At 41.2% G+C, this 20365-nt stretch overlaps 1 protein-coding gene across 3 annotated transcripts in view; it reads left to right on the forward strand.

Annotated features, from left to right (window-relative positions):
• rnmt (RNA (guanine-7-) methyltransferase) overlaps positions 1 to 13049 on the forward strand; it is a 68230-nt gene extending 55181 nt beyond the window's left edge. Inside the window, exons 9-10 of one of the 3 annotated variants that reach the window (XM_069922495.1) lie at positions 1999 to 2032; positions 12788 to 13049. In XM_069922495.1, coding sequence (XP_069778596.1) covers positions 1999 to 2032; positions 12788 to 13023 — 270 coding nt within the window. In that variant the 3' untranslated portion in view covers positions 13024 to 13049. The other 2 variants (XM_069922496.1, XM_069922497.1) reach the window with 2 other exon arrangements.
• The last annotated feature ends 7316 nt before the right edge of the window (positions 13050 to 20365 follow it).

A 20365-nucleotide genomic window follows, 5' to 3' on the forward strand; every position in this document is an offset into this window, starting at 1 on the left:
TGTGGCAACAAGTTCCACAGACTTGCGACCCTCTGACTAAAAAATAATTTCGGCATCTCTGTTTTAAATTGATACTCTCTATGCTGAAATTGTGCCCTCTTGTCCTAAACTCTCCTACCATGGGAAAATCCTTACCACATCTCGTCTGTCCAGGCTTTTAAGTATTTGAAATACCTCTGTGAGTTTTCCCCTCATCCTTCTATATCCAAAGAGTATAGTCCAACTCACCCTTGAGGTATACCTTTAGAGTACCTTGCATGCGGACTCCCAAGTCCCTTTGCACCTCTGGATTTTGAATTTTCTCCATCTAAGTAATAGTATGCCTGCCTATTTCTTCAACCAAAATGCATGACCATACACTTTGCAACATTGTATTTCACCTGCCACCTCTTTGTTGAGTCTTCTTATCTATCCATCCCTTCTGTATCCTCAGCACCACCCACCCTAACATCTGTTTTGGTACCATCCTCAAATTTAGCTACAAAAGCCATATCATTTATATACAACGTTAAAAAAAAAAGAAGCAGCCCCAATACCAATCCCCGTGGAACACCATTGGTAACTGGTAGCCAACTAGAGTAGGATCTCTATATTCCTACTCTCTGTTTCTTGCCGATTAGCCAGTGCTTTACGCATGCCAGTAATTCCAAGGGCTCTCATCGTGTTTAGCAGCTTTGTGTGTGGCACCTTGTTGAAGGCCCTTTAAAAGTCCAAATACACAACATCCACTGCATCTCCCTTGTCCATCCTACTTGTGATGTCTTAAAAAAATTGCAATTGGTTTGTCAGGTATAACTTTCCTTTCAGGAAACCATACTGACTTGGGCTTATCTTTTCATGCAAAGAGTATAGTCCAACTCAACCTTGAGGTATGTCAATTTAAATTTCGGCCCATGAATCTGCTGCCTATCTTACACCCCAATACACTATATCCCCAGTATATTTTGAACAGTGGGAAGAGACCAGAGCTCCCAGAGAAAACCCATGTAGTCACAGGGATAACGTGCAGACTCCTTACAAACAGCGCAGATTTGAACCCCAGTCCAGTCCCGATCACTGGCAATAACCTCTACACCAGCCGTGCAGTCTTCTGTGACCTCATCCTTGACAATCAACTCCAACAGCTTCCCAGCCACCAGCGTCAGGCTAATAGGTCTATAATTTCTTTTCTGCTGCCTCACTCCCTTCTTAAACTATGGAGTGACATTCGTGATCCTCCAGTCCACTGGAACCATGCCAGAATCCATTGATTCCTGGAAGATTATTGCCAATGCCACCAGAATCTCCTTTCAAACTCGAGAGTGCATTCCATCCTGTTAGAAGGCAGCTAATATAAAGGACCCTCCCATCATCCTGGTCACAATCTTTTCTTGTTGCTATCTTCAGTCAGAAGGTATATAAATGTGAAATTCAGCATGTCTACATTTAAGAACAGTTTTTTCCAAAAGCCATCAGGCTCTTGAACTCCCCATACTATTCCTAACCCCCAACACTAACTGCTCTGGGGCCACCAGATATAAAACATTGAACATTACAGCACAGTACAGGCCCTTCAGCCCACGATATGGTGCCGACCTATATGAACCTACTCAACAATCTAAACCTTCCCTCCCTCGCACCCATAACCCTCTATTTTTCTTGCATCCTGTCAAAGAGTCTTTTTAAAAGTCCCTGTTGTACCAGCCTCCAATCCATTCCAGGCACCCACTACTCTTCGTGGGGGATTAAAAAATTTATCCCTGACATCTCTCCTGATCTTCCCTCCCTGACCTTATACAGATGTCTTCTGGTATTTATATTACCCATTTTTTTTTCTGCACTAACTAACTGAATTTTTATCTGTTATTTCATATTTATCATCTCCTGTATCTTGGCATATTGCGGTAGTTTTAAAAATACTATTGTAGGAGGAGAGCGAAGCTCCAGCAAGAGTTTTGGTACATCTGTACATTGTACTTTGTGCATATTACAACTCATTTCTTCATGCTTGTTTCACAGGGAACATTAAGCAAATCAGAGTGGGAGGCTACAAGTAAGTATAACAATTTAAAATGTGGCTGATATGAAGTTGTGAATGAGCTTTATGTCTCTTAAGTTAAATGAGACCTTATTTACATTGATATTTCTCCACAAATACTCAGTAGTAAGGATACTAATCCTGGCACACGATTCAGCTGTGTTGAAGGTTTCCTTTTCAAGATTCAAAATTCCTTCATTGTCATATAATATTGCACAAAATTGCCTTCTGCCTGCCATAAGGCAGACAAAGAATTGCCATTAGTAGCGCCCCTTACAGTTACAAGAGAAAGAGAAGCAAAAGAGAGTCCCACAGCCTCTGCAACCGCACAGTCTCCAGTTCGATTCATGGGCAATCCGAGCTCCAATGATATCAGGATGCCTTCAGCACCTGTCGCTCTTTGGGGGCCCTTTTCGCCCTCCGCCACCTCTTGAATCCCAGCTCTGATACCTGGTTCCCATGAGCCAGTTCTCCAGAAGGCCACAGTCTGTGAAAGTCCCCCAACCTGTGTGGGTCCCTTAGCTTCTGAGCCCCTCGCTAGTCTGCTGCCTCAGTCCTGACCTGCCAGGGTCAGCTCACCTGCTTCTCCTTCTCAACAGTGGGGGGTTGTTCTCCTCATTTCTGGTGCCCCATGCCTCCACTGTTCCCCGGAGACAGCAATCCCTCGTGCTTGCTGCTGAGGCACAGACCCCACAGTTGCAATAATTTACTTACGAACACCATCAGCTTCTTTAAAAGGCTTTTAAAACCTATATGTGGTTGCCAGCATTAGTACCAGGTGGTTGAACCCTTCGGAGCAATGCTGGGTCTCCACTCCTGGGTCTGCAGCAGTGCTGCCGTTGGCAGCTCCAGAGCGCCACCATTTTGTTTACGTCCAGTTATAAAAGAAGTTGATTCTGGGTTTATACGTGACTACAAAATGTACATTTAATTAACTTAGAATTCCCCAACAATAGATGCCATTGTTTATCTGTGTAGGTGGAGAAATGGTGACTGAAACTCTATGTGATATTGCAGCCACTAGATGGCACAAATACCATATGCATACTGGAACATTAGAAACCTGATTTGCCTTACACGGGCAATATTACTTCCCCGGTATATTTCGTGCAGTGCGTTCAGGATTATTCAGAATTCAAAAGCAATCGCGCTGGAAATTCTAAGCGGATTCAGCAGTCTCTATGGACAGAAAAACTTGACATCCTTTCATCAGAACTGGCTATTTCATTGCAGCTGGCTGGAGAATGCATACTTCAAACTAATATTGTTTAAGGATGCATTGAAATGCACATGTAACTATTTTGATACCTCCTCTTTGAAGCTAGAAGGTTGCTCTAATCATAAGGCAACAAAAGAAGAAAATTAGATTTAAAAAAAATTACATTTTATGAAAAGAAACTACACTTAAGTAGCTGCTTAAGGACATTAAATAATTATGTAAAATATTTTGAATAATGATTGCTTTGTGTCCCTTCATTCTTTCTCCCATCCCAACCTTCCATGGATATGTCTTAAAGCTTTCTGACTTCAATATATTCCAGAATGCTTTACCATTGGATCAGGGTTAAGGACAAAGTACAGTAAAACCCCTGATATCCAGCACCTGTGGGGATTGGTAGATGCCAGATAATTGTAATTTCTAGTTGCTTGAGATCACCTTTTGGGTGATTGGCGAACTAATGGCAAGGTGTACCAATTTTAAACTTGCATTTTTTTAACCTATTTCCTCAAATTTTTCCCCCCAATTGCTTGAGGTTGCCGATTGCTTGAATTCTGGACTTTACTGCAGTAGATTTGTGGAAGTAATGACGGCCTAATGATCATTTCAGCATCCATGGTTGTGTGATGAGTGGGTTAACATGAGAGCTAGAGTAACAGTCCTTTTTGTTTATTTTTTTCTCAGGCATATACTTGATTTTTGCATTTGAGAAACAACCATAAGGCAAAACCTCCATCCTCAAAGGGAACTTCACTGGAACCTGAAGCTGTGAAATTCCTTTAAAGGGATATAACAACTGAAGTTGATCCTTTTGAATTCAGTATTTTAAGAATGCCAGTTTTGTCGAGAAGGCATGGAGCTATTTTAGATTGTGAATTGAAGCTAAAGTCCACGTTGATCAGCATTGAGATGCACAAGAAGCAGTGTCTTGATAGAATGTCATTTTATACATTTTTTTTTGTACAATACTTGTGTTATATAGTTCCAGTGATATGTTTTTTTTTGTTTTAACTGATTTTTGGATATTGACCAGTATACTTATGATAGTCCTTCAAGAAATGTTGGTGATCACGCAAAGGAATGATCTGTTGAACAAGCAGTGAGATCTTTATTTAACCTTTTGACCACATTGGGATAGAGTAGCGAAGATTATTTTTGATAATAATTATTTACTTGCATCATTTTGCTCAGTGATTGTGTAGTAATTTAGCCCCCATCTCCTAGTTTCTACTTTTCTAGTATTTGAGCTTTTCATTCCCACACACAGTTTAATTGGTTTGGTTTGAGCATGTGGCCTCCTGATCTGCTCCACAATTCATCATAATCACGGCCTGTCAATGACTTCTATAAGTTTGAAAACTATTCCAGTTAAGTTGCTTTGTTTTTGTTTGTTGTTTCTTCCACCCTGCTGCTTCATGCCCTTTAACCCTTTTCTCAAAACTTATTTTTTGAAAGATCATCTTCTTGTTCCTTGGTTTAAACCTTCAGCATCTTTAATACAATGTAGCAATAATGGACCCTATTTGCTGGTTCTATGTTGCTAAATTCCTGGCTGTTCCACTTTGTTTTTTAATCACCATACTTATTCCTTCTGAATGCTCAACATATATGAAATCCTTGTGGAGAAAATTACAGCTTCCCAGTTTCCTGTAGCGAATTTTACTTTTCCATAGCCTTTCTATCTTTAAACTATGTCTTATCTAAAGTCAATTCTTGTTGAAAAGCATTTGACAATCTAATTGTGATATCTTCTGTTTTCCATAAAGGCAATTAAAAAAGTAATTAGTAAATTGTGGTCAGGTGTATGAATAAATTACTTTTATGTTTTCTCACACTATGAATGTTCCAATGCATCTTGCAATTTGTTTTTTGTTGCAGCTCTGCTCTTGGTAGGATATAAATAAATTGGAAGGGAGGGGGGGTGCAGAGGAGTTCAGTCAGGATGTTTTATTCCTCTGGGGAGAGATGGCATGAGCAATGGGGATAGACTGGGTCTGGCATGAGCAATGGGGATAGACTGGGTCATCCCTGATATCTGGCACCTAGCTGAGGGGAATTGGTAGATGCCGGATAAGTGAATTTTCTGGTTGCTTGAGACTGCATGTTGTGTGATTGGTAAACTAACAGTGAGGCATGCCAGTTTTAAACTTTGGTGTTTTTTACCCATTTATTGTCTGCGGTTTTAAAAAAAATTATTTGGCAGTTGTTGGAGTTTGCTGATTGCTTGAATCCCAGAGAATAGGGGATTATACTATACATAAAATCATAAAGGGTGTTAATAAAGTGAATGCTCAGTCTTTTTCCCAGGGTAAATGAACTAAAAGGCATAGATTTAAGGTGAGGGGTGAGAGATGAAAGAGAGACCTGAAGGGCTGCTTTTTTCAACCCAGACTGTAGACCATATCTAGAACGAGCTGCCAAAGGAAGCTATAGTGGGTGCAATTACATTTAAATGACTCTTAAGATATATGAATGGATTGGTTAAGAAGGATATAGACCAAATGCAGGCAAATGGGACTAGCCCAGAATGCCCACCATGGGTGAATTGAGCCAAAAGGCCTGTTTCCCTGATTTATGAATTGGACAAGTGCTTTTTTTTACCAACTTTATAAACTTTTTTTTGCTTCCTCCAAATGACTTTTCCATACGGATGAATTTTGCAGTTGGGACTGGGGTGGGATCATTGCAAATAATTGTTGGAAATTTGCCTGCAGGTAACACCTTAAGTTTACTGTTTAGTGGCTGTAAAGTTTATGCTGCACCATCTGTTCAGATTAAATGAACCACCGTCGGGAGTGAATCTCTTCCCCTTCTCCTTATGGACAGAATATGCTGGTCATGCCAAGAATGCCCACTGCTTGCAGGTAAAGAAAAATGAGGCTTGTGTGTTTTTAGTTTACAACTTTATCCTGAAATTTTAATTATTGAAAGGCTGACATCTGAAAGTATTTAAATTTGACAGAATTCCAGTAGTGCTGCCATTAATCTGAAAGTACGATTTAAGTATAAATGTAGTTGAAAGGCCATTCCTTCTGGGCACCCTCCAATCAAATGACATTAACATTTGACTCCTCTGGTTTTCTTAAGAGCCCCCTAGCTCACCCCACCCCCACCATCTTTCCACATGATTCCTTTCCTCTCTCCTGTCCTCTTATCCAGTTACCCCCTCCCATTCTTCCCTCCCCCACCCCCCCCTGCCTTTAACATGGATGCTTGTCTTTGTTAGTTCATATCTTGAGGAAGGGCTCAGAACCAAAACGTCAGTAATATAGCTTTGCCTCCGATGGACGCTGTGAGACCTGCTGTGTTCCTCCAGCCTCTCCATGTTTTCACTACAATCACACCATCTCCAGACTTTCACATTTCACTTCATTGCTTTATTGACTGGGTAGGCTGAGGTTGGGATTTATGTGCTCAGCGAAGCCTGATGCTTTCTTTAGATACTGAGGCATGCTCTTAATGAGAAAGGTTGCTAAAAGAGCCCATTTCTGTGTTTTACAGTCCTATGGGCTGTAATTTTTGTGATTTCCATAAATCTTTTGGGAACAAACTAATGTTTTGGAATATTAGAGGCTCAGTTCATCCCTACCACTTCTGTTCAGGCATCTTACTCTCGCACAAACCCTTTGATAAACTGGTTTAAAAATTGCTCGATAATCCCAGAAAAGGGTGGCGTATTGATTAAAAAAAAATTAGAATATTAATCAAGGGGACCGAACTAATGATGGCTCCAGTTCAAATCCCAACAGCAGCTGTGAGAATAAAATTCAGAGAGTTGGATAAATTTGGGATGTAAAGGAATTGGGTCGACATTTGGGGGGAAAATCATTTCTAGGGGCTTTGGAGAATGAGCCTGATGGAATTGCTCTTCAGGGTGAATGGCTTCCTTCACTTTTGCATCAGTATAGTAGTGTTGACTTGTAAAATCTATATGAATTACTTCAGTCTTTTATTGAAGGAAATTTGCCATTAGTCAATCAGGCCTATGTGAGACTCCAGGCCCAATCAATATAGATTCACTGAATTGCTCTTAAAAGTGGTGTTTCTAATGAAGGCTTTTCTAATAAAACAAAAACTAAATCTTTTCTGTCACTTTTTAATCTGTTTATCGAACGAATTTGTAACATTAATTCCATAGATGCCACCTGTCCATCTGAGCCTTTTCAGTGTTTTTTTTAAGCAATAAGGAAGCAGGTTTCTGCCTGCCCAGAAGGATGAGGGTGCTTCTGCTGGTAAATCGGAATATGAAGACAATAAAGAGAGTTACTTGTAAATTTAAAAGTGAATAACTTATTGTTCATACCATGCTCGCACGGTAAAGACGAGGTAGCGGTTCTCCAGGATCACGGAAAATATTTATATAAATATAAGTTAAGATAGAAGTTAAACACTTAAAATATTAAATATTAAGACGTATGCTGTAAGAGTCCCCGATGCCAAGGTAATCTATGCACATATGTTCTGGGAATTCAAGGGTCTGACAGCCTGGGGGAAAAATCTGTTGCCCAATCTGGACATAAGGGCTCGCGTGCTGCAGTACCTCCTACCAGATGGCAGAAGGGTGAACAGTTTACTTGAGGGGTGTGTGGAGTCCTTCACAATGCTTATTGCCTTTCGTCTATATCGAGTGTCGTAGATGTCTCTCATGGTAGGAAGAGAGCCCCCAGTGATCTTTTCCATTGACTTCGCTATCCTCTTCAGGGTCTTGCCGTCTAAGGAGGAACAACTACCAAACCAGGTGGTGATGCAGTTGCACAGGATGCTCTCAATACATCCTCCAGAATGTAGTGAGGATGGGGGGCGGGGGGTGGGGGTGGGGGGGGGGGATGAATGTACATCAGCCTTTGCAGGAAGTAGAGGAGCTGGGTTTTCTTGGCTATGGAGCTGGTATTGAGGACCAGGTGAGATTCTACAAGGAATTCTTGACAACCTTAACGGTGGAGACTTCAATGGTCAGCGGAGTGAGGTCCCCCCGGGCCCTCCTGAGGTTGATAATCATCTCTACATTCAGATACAGGTTGATGGCTCTGGACGAGTTGTTCGTGACTGCACCTCATCTCTATGCTGGTTATCAGTATCATTCTTACTGATCAGGCCCGCCACGGTCGTGTTGTCAGCGAACTTGGTGCTGTGGTTCAAGCTGTGTTTAGCTGCACAGTCATGCAGCAGCAGGGTGAACAACTGTGGACTAAGCATGCAGCCTTGGTGGGGGGGGGGGGGGGAACACACCTGTGCTCAGTGTGATGGTCTTGGTGGTTCAGTTTCCGATCCGGACTGCTTGAAATCTCCCCGAAAGGAAGTCAAGAATGCAATTGCAGAGGGAGGTGTTTAGACTCAATAGGTTCAATTTAATAAGTCCTTATTTTCCAGCTAGGTGAGGGCTAAATGGAGGCCTTGGACAGCTTGGCATTTGCAGTAGCTAGGGCTACCTTGTTGTCCACTCTGAAGGTACTCAGCAAAGAGAAGCTGGAAGGACTCAATCGGGGCGGTTTCGAGGAGAGAAATGGTCAGTCAGTGTTTTGGGTCTGGATCTTTTATTGGGACTGAAGTGGGAAGTGGAGACTTCAAACATGAAGTGTAGAGGGAATAGGGCCAAGTGATAATAGGGTACTGGGTAGACAGATGGGAGGAGATCACTGGGGCAGAGGAAGGAAGAAGGAAATATTACAAAGAAATCAAGTTACAGGACTTCCTAGAGTTCAGCTGAGATTCTGAACGGTTACACCAGGGCTGTCACAGACTTTATCAAAACACCTGTGGATGAGTGTGTCCCCATCAAATCATTCAGGGTTTTCCCCAACCAGATGCTCTGGATGAACATAAAATCTGAACCTGCTGAGAGCCAGAGCACAGGCATTTAAGTCCGGAGATCCAGATCAATATCGAAGGAGTAGGTATGACCTGCAAAAAACAATCTCTCAGGCGAAGTGGAGATTACGGATGAAAATGGAAACAATGAAGGACACCTGACAGCTGCGGCAGAGTTTAAATATAACCTGTTACTAAACCAAATCCGGTGCAGAAGGAGACAGCCACGGTCGTGTTGTCAGCGAACTTGATGCTGTGGTTCAAGCTGTGTTTAGCTGCACAGTCGTACAGCAGCAGGGTGATAATAACACCATGTACAAATCTGATGACGACATCACGTCTACAAATGTGTGGTGGAAAGTTTGCTGACTGGCTGCACGGCCGCATCATGGCTTGGCATGGGGAGACCAACACACCTGAGCGGAAAGCCCTCTAAAAGGTAGTGGACACCACCCAGGACATCACAGGCAAAACCCTCCCCATTATCTACAGAGATCACTGCAATAATCAAGGATCCACACCACCCAGCACATGCTTTGCCCTCATTGCAGCCATCAGTAAAGACATATAGATGCCACAAGACTCACACCACCAGAAACAGCTGCTACCCCTGACTGACAATAAATATGAAATCTCATGATGATCACTGGACTCAAAATGTTCCCTTACACATACTTCTGCCACCTGTCCTATCTTGCTCCCAAATTGGAGTTCCCAGCACACGCTCTGTTCTTGCTGCTGCTATCAGGAAAGAAGTCTAGATGCCATAAGACTCTCACCACCAGGCTCAGGAACAGCTGCTACCCCTCCACCATCAGACTCCTCAACGACAAACTCAATCAGAGACTCATTTAAGGACTCTTACTTTTGCACTTTATTGATTATTTTAAATTCTCTCTGTATTGCGCACTCAGCCTGTTTACATTTACAACCCGTGTCTCAACGTGGACAAGATGAAGGAGATGATCGTGGACTTCAGGAGGACCAGGAATGACCACTCTCCACTACAAATCTACAACTCTAGTAGCTCCAAATTCCAAGGAGTTCATTTGACTATCAAGATCTATCGTGGACACTCTATATCACATCACTTGTCAGGAAGGCGCAAGAGCGACTGCTCTTCCTAAGAAGACAAAGTGGGCAAGGCTACCGGCCACCATTATGTCAATCTCCTATAGGAGCTCTGTCGAGAGCATCTTGGCCAGCTGCGTCACAGTGTGATATGGTTGCTGCAAAGAAATGGATCAGAGGTCAATTCACAGGACCATAAGAGCGTCAGAGAGATCTCAGGAGTATCTCTTCCCTCCCTATCGATGTGATTTATTAGGATTGTTGTCTGATAAGGGTGTGCAAAATCATTGAGGACCCCTTCCACCTTGTACACAGTATCTTTCAGCTGCTCCAGTCAGGAAAGATATAGAGCAGGGATGTCAAACTCAAATTCACGGAGGGCCAAAATTAAAAACTTGGACTAAGTCGAGGGCCGAACTAAATATTTATTGAAAATTTTCAACAACATCTGCATGTTTTTTCTTCTTTCAACATATGTAATGTTAAACTTTTTCTTATTAAAATAAATGTTTAATAATAGTTTTGGATAAACTCTTTCCAGAAGCATTAACAAATGAGAAATAAAATATTCAATAAATAATATTTCTCTATAGAGGATTTGTCAAATGTTGCTAGTGTGCTGTCGAATAGTAAAATCTGAGGGCTATTGAGAATGTGGGAGAATAACATGATTCCTGAAACAATCAAATGGGTAACTGATTGTGGGCATGAACTCTAGCAGGGTTATTTGCCATGCCCTTTTTCCATTGGTACAGATATTCTTTGATTGACACACTTTTCAAGTTTTATGCCTAATGAGCTTGTATCCAGGTGCAGGACCATTTTTAACCAGGAATATATTGATCACTGTGACATGAAACTATTGGAAGATCGTTTTATCCTGAGATTAAAGTTCATAATACTTACTCAGGCCTGTGTGCGGGAGGGCAGGGTTTGTGGGCGATCGGGTTGGACAACGACAGTGCGGGGGCATCGGCTCTCGCTTCAGGGCGGCATCTCGGCGGATCAGCGGCCCCGTCACCGTGAGTTGCGGATCGGCCTGCGGCAGGGAGGGGGAGTGGGCAACGGTCCTGGCGAGGTCAGGCCCGAGGCCTCCGGTTCCGGGCACTGGGAAACAGCCTTGGCTTCCCCTGACACCGGCCAGGCCCCAAAACCAGAGTCCACGGTGAGACCCTGCAACGTAAACAGAGGAGGTGGGGGCGATTAGTGGGCTGACGCCAATGCATCCTGGGATTTATAGTATTAGCTGTGCATGCGTTATACTGGCGCGGCGGCCAGCGGGCCACCTCTAATACATTTTTGAAATGATCTTGCGGGCCAAATATAATTATATCATGGGCCAAATTTGGCCCGCGGGCCAGAGTTTGACATGTGTGATATAGAGGATCAGAGCCAGCACCTCCGGGCTGAGGAATAGCTTCTTCCCTCGAGCAGTGAGAATGTCGAACGACCAAAAAAACCTGCTCACACTAGCTGTACGAGACTCTCATATTCATGAAACAATATTCATTAATTTATTTGTATGGATGAAATACTTGTCCTGCATATGTATTGTTTGTCTGCATGTGTGCTCTGTCTGGCTGTGTGTCTGTGTTTTGCACTGAGAACCGGAGAACACTGTTTCGCCAGGTTGTACTCGTACAATCAGATGACAATAAACGTTATTCACAAGGATGCAGTCAGGGGTTGGATAGCTTGAGGTAGAAGAAGATAGGCTGGGCTGTTTTCTCTGGCCTGTAGGAGGCTGAGGGGTGACAAAAAGTTAACAAAATGATAAGGGCGTAGGTAAGTTGAACAGTCGCAGAGTAATGAGGCATAGGATATAGATGAGAGGGAAAGGATTAAAAGGGACCTGATGGGTATTTTTTTTTTCACGCAGAAGGTAGTGGAAATGTGGAATGAACTGCCAGAGGACATGAGAGAGATGGCTACGAATACAGCATTTGAAAGACATTCGGACATATCCCTGCATTAGAGCAGCCAGTCTCGATCTTTTTCCAGCTATGCACCCCCCCCCCACCCCAGGACACTACTCAAAGTTTATTGGCTCCCTTCCCTGTTGAGCAGTCAAGTTTTTGTTTCTTCCATACTTCTTTCGACGGCATAGAAAATATTTAAAAATATTTATGTTACTTGAGGTGAAAATGACACAAGACTTTTACTTAAATGTGCTGCGCACTCCAGGAGATCTGTTGGGGACCCCATTGAGAGTAGCTGCTTTAGAAGGATGTGGGCAATTGCAGAGAACTGGATCTATAGCACAGGTTGGCAACTTGGTCAGTGCGGATGAGTTGGGGTAGAAAATCTGTATCTCTGCTGAATAGCTCTATAAGAATAGAGAAGAAACACCGTGTTACTGTTACGGCCATGCTAAAATGTTTAAATTGGCTTTCTGATGAACAGATCTGGTGGGGAGGGGGGAGTGGAAGATTTCCTTGCTTGACATAAAAAAATGAAGAGTTTTAATTTAGTTGCACAGAGCAAAGTGGAAATCTTCCTCTTGGAAAGGAAGCATGGTTGAAGCAATTTAAAATCCATTGACATGTAAGAGACCTGAGACTGGGAGAAAATTTCAACTACATTACACCATTACTTATGCATTTTGGGTATCTTTTTAAGTTCTATTTTCTCTGAAATTTTCTACAAAATATAAGTGTGTGTTTTTTTTTCAGGAATTAATGAAGGAGCACAGCATGAGTCAAATGAGAGGCAGACTTGTAGTCAAAGGAAATCGCATCCCGATTGCTCTGTTACTTGGCAACCTGCACTGAGTCATTGGTTTGAGGCAGGAGGCGTACCTTTTCAAATGAATTTTGAAAAATATCTTTATTATCAAGATCTTCCAAATGATGTGTTAATGGAAGCAATGCTAAGTGTTTTCAGACTTGGGAATTTAGAGATTGAATAAAAAGTCAAATGAGGTGTTTACATTGATGTTCTTGCTGAGTTTACTTACAATATTTTAAAGTTTATTTTCAATAAGGCGATGGCAAATAAAAAAAAAAAATTGAAAGTATTGTTTGACACTGTAGAGTATATCTACATTTTGATCTTCAATGAGGGACGATTTTAAATGCTTTTTTCTTGAGCTCAGGGTGTCAGTAAGGAGGTCACCATTTTGTTCCCATCCCAGGGAGTTGAGCCACCACATGGAATCCATTCCTTGCAGTGAAGGCGCTCCCTTTTGCTGTTGGGCAGGTAGTTAAAAGATTTAGATGCTGCGATGGCAAATAATTAGCAGTGAGATTCCAGACAGAAATGCCTGTAGGATGGATGTAATCCTGCAGGAATTGGTATTCCAATGTGCCTGTGTCCTTTGGTCTTGGTGGAGGTAAAGGCCATAAGCAAAGGATAATCTCCTGGATTATCAGCAGGTTGGCCAGAATCAGTTGGGGGTGGGTGGGGTGTGGTGGGAAGGGTTACGTTGATGTTGATGTTTCGGGTCGAAACAGGGAAGGGTTAATGAATGGTTTGGACCTGAAACATGAACATGGCCCTTCCCCTCCCCATGCTGCACGACCCACTGAGTACCTCCAGCAGATTGATTTTTGCATCTTCTCTCTTTTATATCTCTAGGCCATAGTTTGCGATTTAAAAACAAACTGTTGGACAAAACTCGACAGGTTCAGGCAGCATCCATGGGTAGAAATGACGTCAACGCTTCTGATCAGGACCCTTTATGAAGATTCAATTAAATGTCTCTTACCTGAAATGTTGAGTCTTGTTAAAAGGACCCAACCTGAAATACTGACTGACCATTTCTACTCATGGATGTTACCCGCTGAATTCCTCCAGAGCTCTTTGATTTGTTCACGATTCTAGCATTGGCTGTATTCTCGTAGTTTGAGATGTTCTGTTAGGGTAGATTAAGTATCTTATAGCTCTGGTGAGGAAGGGAATAGTCATTTTGGGGACAGGCAGGTTGTCAATCAAATGAGCTGCTCTGCCAAAGATCTTGAGTGTTGCAGATAAAAAATCAGGCAAGCTCCGTCCACCTCAATGACGGATCTCCCAGTGGCCAACCATTTCAATTCTATGCCTCACTCCTGCGCTGATGTATCTGTCCATGGTTTCATGCACTGTCAAGCCAAGACCGCCCATAAATTGGAAGAGCAACACCTCGTATTCTGTCTGGGGCCTCTCCAACAGGATGGCATTATCATCAACTTCTCCAGTTTCTGCTAGTCCACTCCCCGTTCTCCCTCTCTTCCCTATTCCTCTCCCTCCTTTTCACCAGCTTTCCATCCCCTTCCCACTCCATTCACAGAACTATCCCCTCCCCGCCACTCCCCTCCATCATTTTATTCAGACACTTGCCTACATTTTGCTCATATCTTGAAGAAGGGGTTTATCTTTATCATTGTTCAATAAAATATGCTGTGTGATCGGGTGAATTTCTTCAGCATTGTTCTTTTTATTTTAATATTCTCTGAGCCAAAGTCCTCTTAGCACACAAGTAGTTATATTAGCCGCGGAGGTCACGTCACTCTCACCGGGACTGTGACTGATGGCGTGGAGTGACTGATCCCTGTCCTCCAGCTGATGCCTAAGCTGATCCTGGAACAGCAGGAAGTCACTATAAGTGAATCTGATTCGCCAATTACATTACAATGCTGGAAACCCAGTTTGACCGCCGTCATGATCAATCGTGCGACTTTTGCCACTTTTTCTGTGAATTTTTAAATTCAAAATGGTGGATGGAGACTTCAGCCTTTTTGCCATACTTGAATACATGCTGCTCACTGTATCTCAGTACCCGTGACATGATTTGAACTCTAACTAGATATTCAAGGCATCTCTCCTTTCATCTTGGTATTGTGAGGGGTGGTCTTTGAAAGCACAAGCACCTCCTGCACAGAAGCTAGTTGAAACAGCATGATTACATCTTGATGAAGGGCTCTGACCTGGCATGTCGACCATTCTTTCGCCGACACTAATGCTGAGTTGCTCCAGCATATTCCAGTGTCCACAGTTTCATGTCAGAATTTATGGTCATAAACAAGCTACAAAATTCATTGTTTTGCACCAGGATCACAGTGCAAACATTCACACAAAATACCTCACAAAATAAATAAGAAAAAGTCAATGTAAAGTAATGTCTCTGGTTCAATGTTCATTCGGGAATCTGACGGCGGAGGGGAAGAAGTTGTACCTGAGCTGCTGAGTGCTCATCTTCTGGCTCCAATACCTTTTCCCTGATGGTAGCAGAGTGAAGGGGGCATGGCCTGGGTGATGGGGGTTCTTGAGGATAGAGGCTGCTTTCATAAGATACCACATCTTGTTGATGTCCTTGATGGAGTGAAGTCTGGAGCCTGTGATGTTGCAGGCTGAGTTCACAATCCACGCTGGAGTTTTTTTTCTTGTCCTGAGTTCTGGCACCTTCATACCAGGCAGCGAATCAACCAGCCAGAATGCTCTCCATGGTACACGTGTATAAGTTTTAGAGAGCTTTCGGTGATGTTCCAAACCTTCTCAAACACCTCACAAAGTATAGCCGCTGGTGACCCTTCTTCATGATTACATCGTGAAAGCTCCATACAGGTCCTCTGAAATGTTGACACCCTGGAATTTGAAGTTCTTGACCCTCTCCACTACTGAGTCCTTGATAAGGACTTGTGCATATGCTCCTGACTTCCTCCTGAAGTCCACAATCATCTCCTTGGTTTTGCTAATGCTGAGTGTAAAGTCTTTGGAGTGACACCACTCAATGAACTGATCTATCTCCCTCTCTCATGTATGTGGTTTCTCATTGCTGTTTGTGATTCTGTCGATGACCATAAAATCAAAAATCCATAGAACATCACAGCACCGAAACAGGACTCTTTGGCCCTTCAGGTCTGTGCTGAAGATTTGTTTTGCACAGTCCCATTTACCTGCACCCAGTCCATAGCCCTCCATACCTCTTCCAACTGTGTGCCTGTCCAAATTCTTCTTAATTTTTAAAATTGAGCCCGCATTCATCACTTCAGCTGGCAACTCGTTCCACACTCCCACCACTCTCTGTGAAGAAGTTCCCCTTCATGTTCCCCCTAAACTTTTCCCCTTTCACTCTTAACCCATGTCCTCTGGTTTGTATCTCACCCACCCTCAGTGGAAAATGTCTATCTACCTTTACTCTGTCTATCCCCCTTATAATTTTAAATACCTCAATTAAATCTCCCCTCATTCTTCTACACTCCATGCAATAAAGTCCTAACCTGTTTAACCTTTCCCTGCAACTCAATTTCTGAAGTCTGGGCAACATCCTAGTAAATCTTATCTGCACTCTTTCCATCTTAGTGATATCTTTCCTGTAGTTAGGTGACCAAAACTGCACACAAAACTCCAAATTTGGCCTCACCAATGTTTTATACAACTTCACCATAACATCTCAACTCCTGTACTCAATACTTTGATTGATGAAGGCAAATATGCCAAAAGCTCTCTTTGCAACCTGTGATGCCACTTTCAGTGAATTATGTATCTGTATTCCCAGATCCCTCTGTTCTACCACACTCCTCAGTGCCCTACCATTTACCGTGTATGTCCTTTCTTGGTTTGTCCTTCCAAAATGCAACACCTCGCATTTGTGTGCATTAAATTCCATCTGCCATTTTTCAGCCCATTTTCCGGCTGATCCAGATCCCTCTGCAACCTTTGAAAACCTTCTTCGTTGTCCACAACACCTCCAATTTTAATGTCACCTCCAAACCTGCTGATCCAATTTACCACATTATCATCCAGATCATTGATATAGATGACAAACAACAATGGTCCCAGCACTGATCCCTGAGGCACACCCTTCAGCCTTCAAGATATGAGCAAAATGTAGGCAAATGTCTGAATAAAATGATGGAGGGGAGTGGTGGAGGGGGGGGGGGATAGTTCTGTGAATGGAGTGGGAAGGGGATGGAAAGCTGGAGAAAAGGAGGGAGAGGAATAGGGAGAACGGGGAGTGGACTAGCAGAAACTGGAGAAGTTGATGATAATGCCATCCTGTTGGAGAGGCCCCAGACAGAATACGAGGTGTTGCTCTTCCAATTTATGGGTGGTCTTGGCTTGACAGTGCATGAAACCATGGACAGATACATCAGTGCAGGAGTGGGGCATAGAATTGAAATGGTTGGCCACTGGGAGATCCGTCATTGAGGTGGACGGAGCTTGCCTGATTTTTCATCGGCAACACTCAAGATCTTTGGCAGATCTTTGACAACCTGCCTGTCCCCAAAATGACTATTTCCTTCCTCATCAGAGGTACAAGATACTTAAGTCATAGGCCTCCAATCTGAGAAGCAATCATCCACCACTTCTCTCTGGCTTCTCCTGTCCAGCCATGGTCAAATCCAGTTCACTTCTTCACCATGATACCTAGCATCTGACCCTTCCATTAAAAAAAACTTTATTTAATATTTTCAAAACAGAAACTTTTACAAAGTCCATAATATAAAAATGAAAACTACAACTAACCCACCCCCCTCCACCCACCCTCAGCAAACTCCACAAGGGAAGCAATAAAAAAATAAACACATACAACAATTTAAGATATTACCAAACTCATACATTTCAAATAAGACGACCACATCATAACAAAAAAAGTCGTAATTATCATGCAAGTTATATGTTATTTTCTCCATATAAATACAGGACCTCAACTCATTACACCAACGATTTACATTTATCTCAACCTCATCTTTCCTTGAAATCGCAACACATTTACGTGCTACAGCCAATGCTAAATGAAGAAATGCTATCTGAAACTTATCTCACCCCAAATCCATAAATGGTGCAGTGCAACCCAACAAAATTTTTTTTGGATTTAACAAAAATTGGATCTTATACAATTTTTGAAGAAATTCCCTAATTTTATGTCAAAATGATGGAACCTTGTCACAGAACCAAACTGAATATAAAAATTTTTCTACACATAATCCACATCTAAAACATAACTTTGAATTACTAAATCCATATTTTTTCAATTTCTCAGGGGTTAGATACAACTGGTGCAAAAAATTATAATTACCATACTATAATCTTACATTAAGCAATTTAGTCACACCATCAAAACTCATCATATCCCAATCGGCCTGATTAATATCACAAATTAAATCATTTTCTCATTTAATCCTAGATTTATCTAAATTTATTTTATCCATAGTGTCTTGCAACAACACATACATCTCAGAAATAAAACCCTTATTTAATGAATGAGAAATCATAAACTCAAATTTCATTAACTTAGGAATTTTCATTTCTCTTCCAAAATTATCTTTCATTAATGCTCTAATTTGATAATACACAAACAGCGAATTCACTGGAATTCCAAATTCCAAATGATAAAAATTTACCCTCTTCAAAACAATCCTGCAAAGACTTTATTCCTTTAATCTGCCATTCCCTTAAAAATCTATTATTCAATGAAAAAGGGATCAATTTATTTTAATATATTGGAGCTTGAACCCATATTTTACATTTAGTCCAAATCTCTAACAAATGTTTTAAAATCGGTACATTATACCTCTGTAATGAAATAGAATTCCACTTGAATATAAATTGACATGAATAAGGTTCAGAAATACCAGCCAATTCTACCCTAGCCCAGCTAGGCAGGTATGAAACATCCAGCATACGGTTAATAAATCTTAATTGAGCTGCTTCATAATAATTTTGAAAATGAGGTAATTGTAAACCTCCCAAAGCATATTTCTAAGTCAATTTATGGATCACTAGTCTGGCTAATTTTCCCTTCCATAAAAATTCTCATACTACTTTATTTAAATCCTGAAAAAAAGATTTAGGAAGTAAACAAGGAATCAACTGAAAAAGATACTGAATTCGCAGAAAAATGTTCATCTTAATACAATTTACTCGGCCCATTAATGACAAAGGTAGATCCTTCCACTTAATCTAAATAATCAGCTTTGATCTTTCTCATTAACAGTACATAATTTAAATTATACAATGATTGAATATTTACATCAATCATTATACCTAAATACTTAATTTTATCAGTCCAACGAAGTTTAGTAATTTGTCTACACTGATCGTAATTTGCCTTGGAAATTGGTAATATTTCACTTTTATCCCAATTCACTTTATATCCTGACCATTTACCATATTGTTCTAAACATTCTTGCAAGTAAATTAAAGATCGTTCTGGATTAGTTAAATATATCAAAACATCATCACCAAATAGATTAATCTTATATTCATCATCTGCTATCCTTATACCTCTAATATTCTCATTCTGCCTAATAGCTTGAGCTAATGGTTCGATGACCAACACAAATAGAGCTGGCGACAAGGGACAACCTTGACGAGTAGAACGCAATAATTTAAAAAAGGAAGAGGTTTGACCATTTGTCGCCACCCTAGCAACTGGACTATTATTTAGAGCCTTTACCCAACCAATAAAAAAGGGCCCAAACTTGTATTTCTCCAAGAATTTAAATAAAAAATTCCATTTGACCCGATCAAAAGCTTTTTCAGTATCTAAAGCAACTACCATTGGTAGGTTGGGCTGCTGACATGATGCGTTGATCAGCGAAATTATTCTAAGAATATTGTCAGAGGCATACTTATTTTTAATGCCTGATCAGCATGTACCAATTGTGGTAAATATTTAGCAAGTCTATTTGCCCATAATTTCACTATTATTTTATAATCTGCATTTAATAAAGAAATTGGTCAATATGAAGCTACATTCAAAGGGTCTCTATCTTTTTTTGGTATAACTATTATTATTGCACTCAAACACGAATCTGGTAAAGCTTGTTCTTGTGTTACCTACTGAAGAACATCCATAAATAGAGAAGACATCATCATAAAAAACTTCATAAAATTCATCAGTAAACCCATCATCTCCTGGAGACTTCCCATTAGGCATTTGTTGAATAATATCCTTTATTTCTAAATCCGTAAAAGGAGAGTCCAGTTTTCTCACATCATCTTCCCCTAATATTGGCAAGTTTAAATCTGAAAAAAAAGATTCAATGGAACCAACACCTCAAACTCCCTCAGAAGTATATAATTTTTGATAAAATGATAAAAATTGGTCATTAGTTTCCTGAGGTTTAAAAGTAACTGAATTATCTTTCCTCACAGCATTAATAGTTCTCGATGCTTGTTCTGTTTTCAATTGCCACGCTAAAGCTTTATGGGCTCTATCCCCTATCTCATAATAGATCTTTGAATCAAACATTCATATTGATATGTTTGTAATGTATTATATTGTAGCTTCAATTTAGTTAAAGCTGCCTTATTATCCTCTGTTC

The sequence above is a fragment of the Narcine bancroftii genome, chromosome 2 (assembly GCF_036971445.1).
Source record: "Narcine bancroftii isolate sNarBan1 chromosome 2, sNarBan1.hap1, whole genome shotgun sequence".
NCBI classification, from domain to species: domain Eukaryota; kingdom Metazoa; phylum Chordata; class Chondrichthyes; order Torpediniformes; family Narcinidae; genus Narcine; species Narcine bancroftii.